Source organism: Pseudorasbora parva, chromosome 20 (genome assembly GCF_024679245.1).
Source record: "Pseudorasbora parva isolate DD20220531a chromosome 20, ASM2467924v1, whole genome shotgun sequence".
Taxonomy (NCBI): Eukaryota; Metazoa; Chordata; class Actinopteri; order Cypriniformes; family Gobionidae; genus Pseudorasbora; species Pseudorasbora parva.
Genome location: NC_090191.1, coordinates 6,877,531 through 6,890,065, shown reverse-complemented (window position 1 = coordinate 6,890,065; position 12,535 = coordinate 6,877,531). Strand labels below are relative to the sequence as shown.

The 12,535-nt window shown below is 38.4% G+C and overlaps 1 protein-coding gene across 1 annotated transcript in view; it reads left to right on the top strand.

Annotated features, from left to right (window-relative positions):
- Window positions 1–9,913, top strand: part of LOC137049305 (gastrula zinc finger protein XlCGF57.1-like) — a 250,594-nt gene extending 240,681 nt beyond the window's left edge. The window contains exon 4 of the mRNA XM_067427812.1: window positions 8,873–9,913. Coding sequence (XP_067283913.1) covers window positions 8,873–9,861 — 989 coding nt within the window. The 3' untranslated portion in view covers window positions 9,862–9,913. The remainder of the gene's footprint in view (window positions 1–8,872) is intronic.
- The last annotated feature ends 2,622 nt before the right edge of the window (window positions 9,914–12,535 follow it).

The following is a 12,535-nucleotide window of genomic DNA, read 5'->3' as shown; positions in this document are numbered from 1 at the left end:
GATTGCCAATGGGAGGGCAATGATAAATATTCATGAAGAATATTTCAAATTTTTCAAATATAGACTACAAAATGAACTGAAATTTTAGACTAATCTGTTATATGACCAGTAACTTCCATGCCTGCTCTTAGCCACCACCATGTACAGAACTGATGGCTTTGGTCACAGAACATTAAATTGTTATGACCAGATGTACTGAGTATAATCTATTAATTTTAATGATTAAGTTGTGTTGTAATTAACCTGTCTCCATGTTTTACCAATAGTAAGCAGACCAAACGGCTCTAGTGACTCTTGAATGCACTTTCCCCAAAGTTCCAAAACACAGCCGATCCTGTTGAGGGTCAAAGATCTCAAGCGGGGAGTGGGCACGAAGTGATTTTCCCAATGACGGGTAAGATTCTGTGTGGCCTGACGCAGAACAACCTAAGCCAGGGGGATCACGCTGACACTCAAGCTCCGCCCCCAAAAGGAGGGTGGAGTCTATGTGAGGTGTGTAAAGTTGAACAGATGTCTGTATGAGGCAATCAGACTCACTGTGTGGGGGGAGCTGTGTCTTGTAGGGGCCGAGAGTCCAGACAGAGATACAGCAGTCTGCCCCAAAGAAAGGTTCTTCAATACCGCTCACCAAAACAAAACAAAAACCCGCATATATTGTGTTTGAATGCCAGGGAATGCCAGGGAGCACCCTGAGGGAAAGTTATGATGGTAAGGGGCATCCAAGAGCCAGCTGAGACCATGAGGTGATTGTCATTAACTTTTCTGGAGATCAGAACAAAATGTATTAATTGGTATCAGTAAAACTGTGTGATATTGAACTAATATGTCTCTATCATAGTTTTAAATCCTGCAGGTCATTAGATATGGCAGAGGATAATTCAGAGACATGGTGATGGCTTTGAGATGAGGACGAAATTTGAAGTTTAAAAAGAAGGTCTGGATAACAAAGGTATTTAAACTCAAGATAACTTGAAACAATTTCACAGAATTTAATACTATAAGTTGCTCTGAGTTAAAGTCTCAGAAGCTGTTGAAAAGATTATCTGTGTAAGAGACAGAGAGAGATAAAGTGAGAGAGAGAGAAGCTGCTTGTGGAAGCAGGGATGGCACAGTGTCTGTTAAAACTGAGACAGAAAAATAAATAAATAAATAAATACATTTGGAATCAGCTGACTTCTAAAAGACAACTTAAAAGTGAACAGACATGATTTGAAACTGGTTAAGAAACCAAGTAGAAGCAAATTTTGAGAATGAGCAGTTCATATTTATGTGTCCTGATTAAGGTGGTGTTTTAGCACTACATATAATAAAGTTAAACAACAAACTTTAAAAGAAGCTGATTATTCTGAATCTGATAAAGAAGATGATCCAGAATTAAATTGGGACGAAGCTTTAAGTGGATTGATATCCAGCTCTGTCTATTAAGGGTAGTTATGACTACTTTTGTCATTTATGATGTTGAATTACACTCTGGATTAGTAAATGCTATAGATTTAGAGACAGAGACAAAGTGACAGATTGGCTGAAGTCACTATTGAAATTATCCAGAGACTCCATCGCATTTATGAAATGCTGGAGGGCGAACAAAGGAATAAAAAATAAAATAAAATAAAAAAATAGTAAAAATAAAAATAAAAAAGTTTAAGTTGTATGGTTCATAAGAAGGAAAGCATGACATTTGACTTATAAACAGAACTACAATTAATGTAAGAGAATAATAAAAATAAAATTAAAAGGACTGTGATGCTCTCTGTGTGACTGGGATTGAGATGAGGTAAAAATAGGGATTGTTTTAAAACAAGTTTAAAATAAATTTTGGAATTATAGTACAAATTTGAATACTTTATTGAAGTAATTTGTATGACAGCAGGGAGCAGGTGGGGTAAAGTCTAGAAAGGTGGAGGTTTTGATATGGAGAGAAGAGGAATGAAGGCAGAAAGACAGCATACATGTGTATGAATGAGAAGAAACCAAGTGGAACAGTGAGGTTTACAGGGAAAAGAGAAGTAGGGGAAGAAGTCTGTGCAGGCAGGTTGGAATGGGTGGAGAAAGGTGTAGAGGACAGTAGTGAGACCAGCGATGGTGTATGGTTTGGAGACAGTTGCACTAAGGAAAAGACAGGAGGTTGAGAGGAAGACAAAAAAAAAGAAGGTTTATGGATGTAGGGAAGAGGGAAGAAGACCATGAAGGTAATTGGTCTGAGAAAAGAGGATGCGGGGAACTGAGCTAGATGGAGGAAGATGATTCGTTTTTGACAACCCCTGAAGGGAACAGCCGAAAAGAAAAGAAGATTAAATAATATGAAAACCATTTGTAAGTTCTTGGTAAAATTATGATAATTTTGGAGTTTTAATTGACAAAACATTGAATGAAAAAAATGTACTTTGAAGGAAATCCTAATTATTATATCATATTATACCTTATTATATCCTAACTGATAAAGAATTGGGTATTGAATATGATTAATCATTAATGTCACAAGAGAAAGATGAGTGAACAAGCTAATTGAATGTGATATAACCACATAATTATGTCGTTCTGATAAAGTTTTCAACATTAATACATTTTGATTTATGTTCATAAGAATATGATGTACAGTGAGAAACTGTACAGATCTAGATATAAACATGAATTTGAGGTTGAGGATAGTGACCTCAGACATTTGAGCTTTAAACATAAGTCATGCCTGGGCAGAGGAGTCATCTGAACTGTGGGCAAAGCACAAACATAAACTGAAGGATGTTTATATATATATAGACTTAAGGGCTTAGATTAATTATTATCTATATATTACTTATTTTTTGTTGTTCAATTTGAATTGGACCTCTATTGGAGTCTGTGATGATTTGGATTAATCAAGAGAAACAATGATTGTTTCTTCCTTCATGTTTTCTAAAAGTGTGTATTTGGTCTCTGAGGAGGGACTGAGGATCTGTCCTAGGAATGTTGGATGTGTCACTAAACAGTTGATAGCAACAAGGTGTCGTGTGCTGGATTTTGAAGGTTTCACACCCCTAAATTGACAGGAGTGCAGTGAGAGTGCTTCCTCACTTAGCCCGGCTCTCAGATATGAAATATGAATCGTATATTTACTTTCACTGAAACACGAAAGAATCAAGATAAAGATTGCCTGGTTAAGACTGAAGCCCTGACTGAAGCATGTTGATGAAAGGTACAGGTGTAACAATTTACACACAGTTATGTTTTGCATTCGGATTTGCGCATGATTTTGGGGCATTGTGAAAACACTGGAAACCATCTCGCCATTTTGCGAATTGTGTCTGTTCCTCTAGACGCAATTTTTCTTGCCTGGCCGGGTTGATATCTGTAAATGCGCAGCGCACACTAATAACAAAGATTTGATTTCAACAGGAAACGTGAGAGCAGATGAGGCTGCAAAGGCCGGGGCAGAGCAGCAGTCAAAGGAACCATAATGTCTTTTGATATGTGAAATTAACAAAAAATGCTTTCACTTCTTTACAGAGTATGGAGACCTTCGCCACAACAGCAGAGACAGCTGTGGAAATGATGTGGCTGCACCATTCAAAATGGTGTGGTGATGGCAAGCCTTGTTTACCCCCAAAATTATTCGATCATTATGCTAGATGGCTGCATGGATGACCAGGCAGCCAAAGGGGGAATTATTAAATATAAAACTATCTGGGGTACAGTATTTGATGAAATTTTTTGAAAAACTAAACTGTCTGCGGTACAGTATTTGAGTATTTGATGAACATTTTTGAAAAACAACAACAACAACAACAACAACAACAACAGAGGCCTACAGCAAATCTGAGCCCATTTAAAAAAAAGTTTTTCGGAAAACCACCATTCATAGGAATGGAAGGGGGGTAAACAATAGCTTACATCAATAGAATTGCGAATTATTGCAAAAGAAATGTCTTTGCTGTTTGTCTAAGATCTGTGTGCAGGTTAAGGGACCCGATATGGTGATATGGGACCTTAGAGCTGGAAGGCGTAAAAGTGGCTAGAGCTTTTGTCATGCTGATGACGACACAAATGGCCGTCAAGGTTGCTGAGAGAGAGAGACGTGGGTGCATGCGAGCCATTGCAGACAGGGGAGAAGGAGCTGAGAGGAGAGGAGCAGGAGGCACACGTCTGTGCGGGCCAAGATCAAACACAAACATCACTTGGCATTATGATCTGAGGAGCAGAGAAACTGGCAAAACGTGGCGCTGAGGCAACCATTTCTCAAGTTAGAACCTATTGTAAGCCAGCAAAATCGAGACGCGCATAGAAGGTGATTGGACAAGATATACAACCATAGTTGGTCCATCTGAAGAGAGGTGGTGCCTTTTCATTAAGAGAGCAGAAAAGAATACAAGCACATCAAAGACTAATCCTCCTGACTTTCTGGGTGTACAACTGTGGGATTCATCTTGGCAACTAAAAGGACGGAGCAAGCAAAGCCATGACACCCTTTTCGAGCGCCTGGACTGTGAGGCTTGAAGAGAACAACATTAATACACATTTTAAATTTTTCTTTTGAGTTATCAAAGAATGATAAAAGGGGGAATTGTTGAAGAAATTTTTATAATTTATGTTTGAGTTCACACAAGAAGTCAACATCTGTTTCTGCCATAATAAAACACCATAAGACAGTGTCTTTTGAAACCCAGGGGGTAGGGACGGGAACCCTAGTTTGAGAGTTTTCCCTCATCAGAGGTGTCGGCTAATCTAAATTAGATCTAAGACCACTGTTTGTTGCTTTTCATTTAAATGAGTTCTAAGACAGAAGGGGGGGGCCATGTATGTGTGTGTGTTTCTTACTTTCCCTCTGTAGGTACAGGGACCATTGTGTCCCATGACAAAAGGGTTGGGGGGGGAGACATTTGTTTCATCTTTCCTTTTGTTTTTGTAAAACACTGACACGGGTATAAAAGCTTGGACCTTCCTTTGTTTCCCCAGTTCACACTCGACGCAGGCATTGCCTGGTTGATTGTGGATTCATTCTTGCAAGGATTAAATCTTTATAAAGACACGATTGGCTAAGGTTTGTCTCTTATTCAGAAATGCAACAGAGTTAATATAATTTTGCCTATACAGCATGAACCAGTATGTGTGACGTTTTCGTACAAGTGTCCTTTGCAGTTTTATCACGCAGAAGCCACAGCTGTGTTGGGTAAAGATCACCACCTCCATCTCTTGCTGTTTCGGTGAGTATGAACTTTGACTAACAAATGGCTGATAAATTGTGACATGATTTGCTCTGAAGCCCTCACTTAAAAGAAATTTGCAGAACATATTTATAACAAATAAAAACATGGCAGGAAGGTTTTAATTCTGATTGAAAAGTTAAACAGCAACCTGACTTGCTACAAAAAAAGAGAGAACCAGAACAAGAACAAGTTTGTGCTTATTCATGAATTTGTAGAATAGGTGGGGTTTTAACCGCTGAAAGAAAAATCCCAGAAGATTACTGAGGGATGGTATAGTCTGATTGTCAAACTTAATAAATTGTCTGAAATTACTAGAATTGAGGTGTAGTCTGAAAAAAGGGCTTGAGATTGTTTTTGAAAAAGCGAAAACACCAAGATGTGTGAGCAGTCTTATCTGCCCCCTCCCCTCTCGCGCGCTCTTCTCTTCTCTGACTGTCTGAGCGTTTGCCGTTTTAGGCACCGCCTTACAGACTGGGAACTAGACTGAAACATGCCAGTTGCTGAAGGACAGAGAGTTTTAATTGTGCTCAGCAGGGCCATTATGTACGTAACTGTAACTTCCCACCCATAAGGTGTAGAAATGGTGGCAAATCAGCCCATCCGATTCAATTTTGTAGATGAAACAAAGTAAAAAGAAATAAAGAAGAGATTTACACTCTGTCTAAGAAAATAAGAAATAATAATGTTAATGAATATAAGGTCTTAAGTAATTATTTTTTAAGGAAAGATCTATGAAAATTAATTAAAATTATGAGGTAAAATTAAAGACATTGACTGAAAAACGTGAGGCAAGAAAATGTATAAATAGTAACGTAGAAGTTTAAATGACAAATTTATCTATAATGACAAAGTGGCTCCTGTTACTCTAACTCTTGAAAAATTCTGATAATGTTAATTTGCCTAAATGTTGGTAAAAACAGTTTTTATAAGATACCTTGGTGTTAATATGTTAAAAACCCTAGATGTTGGTGTTTTGGTTTCAAAAAGATAAGCTGGTGCAGAGCTGTAATAAAACAATTCGGTTATCTGAATCTGGCCCCCACCATTTCGGGTGCTATGAAACGGGTGCGGTCGAACTTGAAAAAGTAACAGAGACTTACTTTGAGAAATGTATAGTTCCCAAATTAATTGTATGGGCAAAAGAGAAATATAAAATTATGATTCATTGAAACTGTGATCTTTGTCTAAGGACAGAGTTTAAAGGAAATGTTTGATGTTTATTTGAAAACAATTTTAATTTCTAGCCAGATCGTATGCTGAGCTAGTGTGAGTAGTATGAAGTTTATGAAAACACAGTGTACCATCCTGGGCCCGGTTTCCCAATAACGATGTATCTTAGCTATAAAGAGCGCGTTCTACGAGCGAAGTTACGATTACTCGCAGCAATTCCACGTGCGTTTCCCAAAAATTTACTTAACATGAACGCGCGAGAACGCGCTCTAAGTGCTACTTAAGAGTCCCTGTCCATTTGCGAAGTGCTGAAATATAACCTTATATGGAATCGATTCATCTGAACGGTTCACCTAATAATTATAAGCAACTTTTATATATATTATAAGCAAATAAGCAACTACCTACAGGCAGAAGCAATGACAAAATGGCTAAACAAAAAAGGAAAAAGACGTAATCAATATCCTTCCAGAGAAGGTGGAGCGGGAAAAGATATTATTTTCAACAGATTTAAAGGGCATCGTACAAAGAAAGAGAAACAAAACATCTGGGAAGACATTGCTACCAAGTTAAAAGTTAAAAGATCGGGTAAAGAGGTCTGCAAGAAATGTCAGGATTTTGCAAGCCTGACAAAAAGGAAGAGGGCACTGCAGAGGAATGTCCAATACATGGCTGGTTTTCGTGCATGTCAGCAAGTCATAAGTTTCTCAATCTCTATTTTTCCCAGTTTTTGAAGTATATTTTCTACATTACTTATTTTATTCTTTTTTTCTGTCATTTAATTTAGATGTGTATTTGTATTTTTTTTTCTTTGTTACCTGCCCTCAAAAAAAACAACAACAACAAAACCATATAGTATTATCACAATGCACTTGAATAAAGTTAAAGGTGTAATCTGCCGGTTGTCCTGTAGGTGACCTCATAACTCTCTCTTCTTACAATAGACTTAGAGTTTTACGATTACTCCAGAGCACTCGTAGATCTACAATAATTTTCAAGTGCTACTTAAGTTACGATGCTTTTGGGAAACAGACCTTAATATTAAGATCACTCGTACGTTCGTTTTTACGATAAACTTAGGCTTACGATGGTTTTGGGAAACGCAGCCCTGAATGACATTCAAAACCAGCTCAATGCTGTTATCTGAGCCTGTGTCATAGGTGATAAGAGATTTCTAGTAAAAGCACAGTGCATTAGTTGAAAATCACAGAGACGGTGAGAGAGGGAGCGCGGCCTACGAGCTCCTTGTGAGACTTGAAGCTGGCTTCTGCTTTTGAAACTGCAAACTATTCTTGAGTAAATTTTTCTTTTAATTAATTGCAATCCTGACTCTCTGTCTTCATTTTTTCACTACTGGTCCTGGGTCATAAGCTGTTAACCCCTAACAGCTCTCTCCCTTGTGCATTTTGTCGTCTGTGGTCTTGCAGTATGGAAATCCCTTAACACTTTTGGTCCAAGGCTGTTTTCTTTTTGGGAGGAACATCATCTAAGAACAAAAAAGAACATGGGTTGTGTTGAAAAAATATATCAATCAATTAAACCATTTGAGATACAGTATTAGACTAATAACTCATGCATCTCCAAATCAACATACAGTAGTTTTATAACTTGTGCCACAGTTCCTTAACTTCCTATTAGAACAAAGCAAACCAGTCTCTTCCTCTCTGTAGTGGCTCTTGTCACCTTCTGTTTCAGCTGCCTGACTCTCATTTAGTGTATTCTTGTAGTTATTATAATCAAAGACTAACTGTTAGATTTCCTTAAACTAGACATAATAAACAGGTTAATCAATTTAACAAATGGATACGTGATAGAGGGGGAAGAGAGTGAGTGTGTGTGAGAGTCTTGCTACGGTATTCTGAGTATATTCTTACCTTTTCATCCATCTTCACCACCTCTGTAGTTAGCTTCATGAATATCATGTCCTTGGTGTCGCCGTCATCCAGGAAAGCCAGTGTGGATCAAGGGCTGAAGAATAGTGTACAAGGTCTTGGAGATATGTATAGCGATCATCAAAGTCCTCTCTGAATTGTTCCTTCATCACAATTGCCATCACACACCTGTAGTTAATAGAAAGGTACGAAGAATAACCAGATCCAAAAATCTCAAAAATATATTGGCAATATAAACAAAAAAACGAGTAGGCAAGAGAAGCCTAAATGAACCATTCATGTTCAGAAGAACAATTAATGTTCAGAAGGAACATTTATGTTGAAGAACTGTTAATAATAAAGATTGAGAAGATTGGATCAGTTGTTGTTTTTTGGAAAACTTGATGTGGCCCAGCCTGACCCAGAGACTACCTCCAGTGCTCCCCGGGTAATTTGAGTTTGTGACCATTGCTTTAAGGGTCAAGATCAAGTTATCTACATCTCTTGCACTGCACTTTTTATATCAATGCCCTTGGGAATATGATCTAGATGTATGCTGGTTTTGATGCTTTACTTGTCTAAATGTTTTGTTGTCTTTTGCTTTGTATCATTAAACTGGTGTTAATTTGCATTTGTCTCTTTTTGCCTTAGACCTGACAGTGCTGAAAGAGGAGAGTGATGTACTGAATGAAATGGAAGAGAAAGATCAATATAAGAATAATTATTTCATAACCAGGAAAAAACATTTTAGTTCTTCAAAGGCTGATAATACTTTGTCACAGAAAAAGGCTAAAAATAAGGGAACTAGAAGTAATTTAATCTGCCAAAAGTTTGGAATCGGATTCACTCCAAAAACAAGCCTTAACAGCCACATGAGACTTCACACTGGAGAGAAGCCTTACATGTGCCCTCAGTGTGGAAAGAGATTTGCTCAAAAAGGAAGTCTTAACCGGCACATCAGAACTCACACTGGAGAGAAGCCTTACACATGCCAACAGTGTGGAAAGACTTTTACTGAAAAAGGAAGCCTTGACAGGCACATGCGGATTTACACTGGAGAGAAACTGTTTACATGCCAACACTGTGGAATAAGTTTCACTCAAAAACAACACTTTGTAGACCACATAAGGATTCACACTGGAGAGAAGCCGTTCACATGCCAACAATGTGGAAAAAGTTTCAACCGAAAAGGAAGCCTTAACCGGCACATTAGAGTTCACACTGGACCTTTCATCTGCCAACATTGTGGAAAGAGCTTTGATCAACATGAAAACTTCGAAGTCCACATGAGAAGTCACACTGGAGAGAAATCCTACACATGCTCTCAGTGTGGAAAGAGTTACACTCAAAAAGTAAACCTTAACATCCACATGAGACTTCACTCTGGGGAGCAACTCTACACATGCCCTCAGTGTGGAAAGAGTTTTGCTAAAAAACAAAACTTTAAAGACCACATGAGTATTCACAATGGAGAGAAGCCTTTCACCTGCCAACAATGTGGAAAAAGTTTCAACCGTAAAGGAACCCTCAACAGGCACATGAGAGTTCACACTGGAGAAAAGCCATTTACATGTGGACACTGTGGAAAAAGTTTTAGGTATAAACAATTGCTGGAGTACCACATGAGTGTTCATGTTTGAGAGAATATTTTTTTTATGTCATCAGTGTGGAAGGAATCTCAAATAAAGGAAATGCCTCATGTTTGAGAGACTGAATAATGTGCTGATTACTATGGAGCTAAATCATCTTAGAGGCCTGAATTCCCAAATAATGTCTAGTGACTCTGAGAAGTAAAGAAGACAGAGTCAGAATTAGACTCAATGGTCCTCATTTATCTAAAGTGCGTACACCAAATTTCCAGCGTACACCCAAAACCACGGTGACTTTGAGATTGATCAATTTTGATGCTCAAATCCTACGCCAGCTCAGGTGGTGTACGCACGTCTTGATTTAGTGCGAAAATGCACCAAAAAAACAATTCCTAACACCATTAAACCAACTGACAAATATATGCTATATTATGACCCACTGTCAAAAAACAACAACAACGACTTAGTAATTATAAACTTCAGTGTTTATTTTTGTGCAACATGGACAATGTTTAATTTGTGTGACTATACCAAAGCATTTGATTTTTAGGCATATGTATTCCTCCAGTTGCGAGCCTGTGCGCTTTACCTGACGTTTCAGGGCCCGGCAGCTGCACACGGACTGGAACTGAAAATAATTCAGACTGACAATTTTTTTTAAATAAAATAAATAATGACATTATTCTTCTAAATATCAATAAGCATCATTAATAATAAAAATCATAATAATAAGAAGATTTACAAATTGTCAAGCAATTATTAATGTGAATGAATGGTACGCCCCAATATATGTGCCGTGATATGAAATTAAATGCTAATTGTTTCAAAACACGTGCTGTTAAATAATGCATTGTGATAGGTAATTTCTCACCCAAACACCTATTTAAACTACTGGAGTGTGCTTCCCAACCCCCACACTATTAACAGTACTCGTAATTCGGGTCCATATTTAGTTTTTATGGGCGCCTTTAATCCCACTCTTTAAACTCCCAAAAAAACAATTTCGTTTTTTCCACCTAGTGATGGTCTCGATCTCCACGTCGTTTTGCTTCTTTGCCATCTTCCGTGTGTCCATGGTGTAAAATGAGGGCGTGGGGGAATGCCGACTCTGGATAACATATCCAGACCCAGATTCAGGATACCTGGCATGTGAGCCACTCTCAGGGAGCTCAGGTTGTGCTCTGCCCATAAAAGAAAGGTGTTTTGTAATTGTACCCATCATTATGCCTGTCTGGTATCAGGCACTCGCTTTCCAAGAAGCCAGAGCTTTGACACATGCTCACGAGAACACGCCAGCGTCCTCTGTCCGCGGCGCTTCACAACGTAATGAGAGTGAGAGGAAGCGTTGGTCCTCTTGAATAAACTGGACAGGTGATGGCGAAGCACGTGGGAAGATGACCGGCGTGTACACACGAGATTGCTGCGCTGTGCTAATCGCTTCACAGCGCGCCGGGAGCGCGAGAGGAGGTGTTGGTCCTCCTGCATAAACAGGACAGGTGATGGCGAAGCACGCGGAAAGATGACCGCCGTGCAGTGTTGGGGAAGCTACTCTGAAACTGTAGCTTTACAAGCTACTTGTAAGTTAAAGACAAAAACTGTCAGAATAATTTGATTAATTGATACAATAAACACAATCTAATATAGCCTATATATCAAACTGACTGTCAAAGTGCAATATGGCTACATTTTACATCAATGCAAGAATAAAATCTATGCAACTTAAATAAAATATTCAGGAGTCAGGATTAGGTTTACCACTATCAAACAAACCAAATGTGGGAGGATTACTAAGTTTGTGTGGGACAATGTGAGAAATGTTAACAACACACAAGCTACATAAGCTGAAACTGTTATATCATGTCTAAGTTAATAAAAACATTTGTATTCTGCCTTTCAGCTGATAAAAATATTTTGTTCTTTAGTCCCTACCAGAAAACACCATTACATAACAATGTAACATAACATGTCTTTATTTTAAATGTCATTTAAATTCAACTTCACTGAGCCCAAAGGCAGCAGGCATCATGCAGATAAACTATTTTTGAAAGAGTTCTAACCAAGTCCAACTTAAAATCAACAAAATAAATAATGAACAAATAAAATATAAATCAACATAAAATTAGTTAATTGACAGTTTTATATATTCATTTATATTATGTATTAACAATATAACCAATTTACCAAATTATCCAGTAGTTTTCTAGCCTGGATGCCAGCCGAACTTAGCCCCGCCCACAAAATGTTTAGGTCGGGCAATTCGGTCTGGCCTTGCTCCATAGAGGAGTGATTATCCCCGAACGGAAACTGTTCGGACCAATGAAATCATCAAGAGCGGGCTTTAGACGATGACGGACAGATGATAAACAGTAACGTAATCATGCACTTCATCAAAGGGGCTTGGATTATATTTGTTTGAATCCTAAATGGAGAGCCCGTGCAGACAGGGTTGCGAAGTTTTTACAACAAAACGCGGCAACTACTAGGGGGGTTCTCCGGTGAAAAAATGGCGTTTGGGGGGTAAAATGTGTGTTATTTTGGCAAGGTTGCCTGGTAAAATTCGCACTCCAGGGTCTATATGTAACATAATAGTCGCTTCAACCCGCAGACATAGAAAAGAACCCGCGGAAAAAACGTGGACTTGGCATCACAGTGCAGTTGAGCTCTGTTGACATTTGACAAGTAACGTTATGCGTCCCTTCGTTCTCGTCGGTCGTCAGATTCAGAA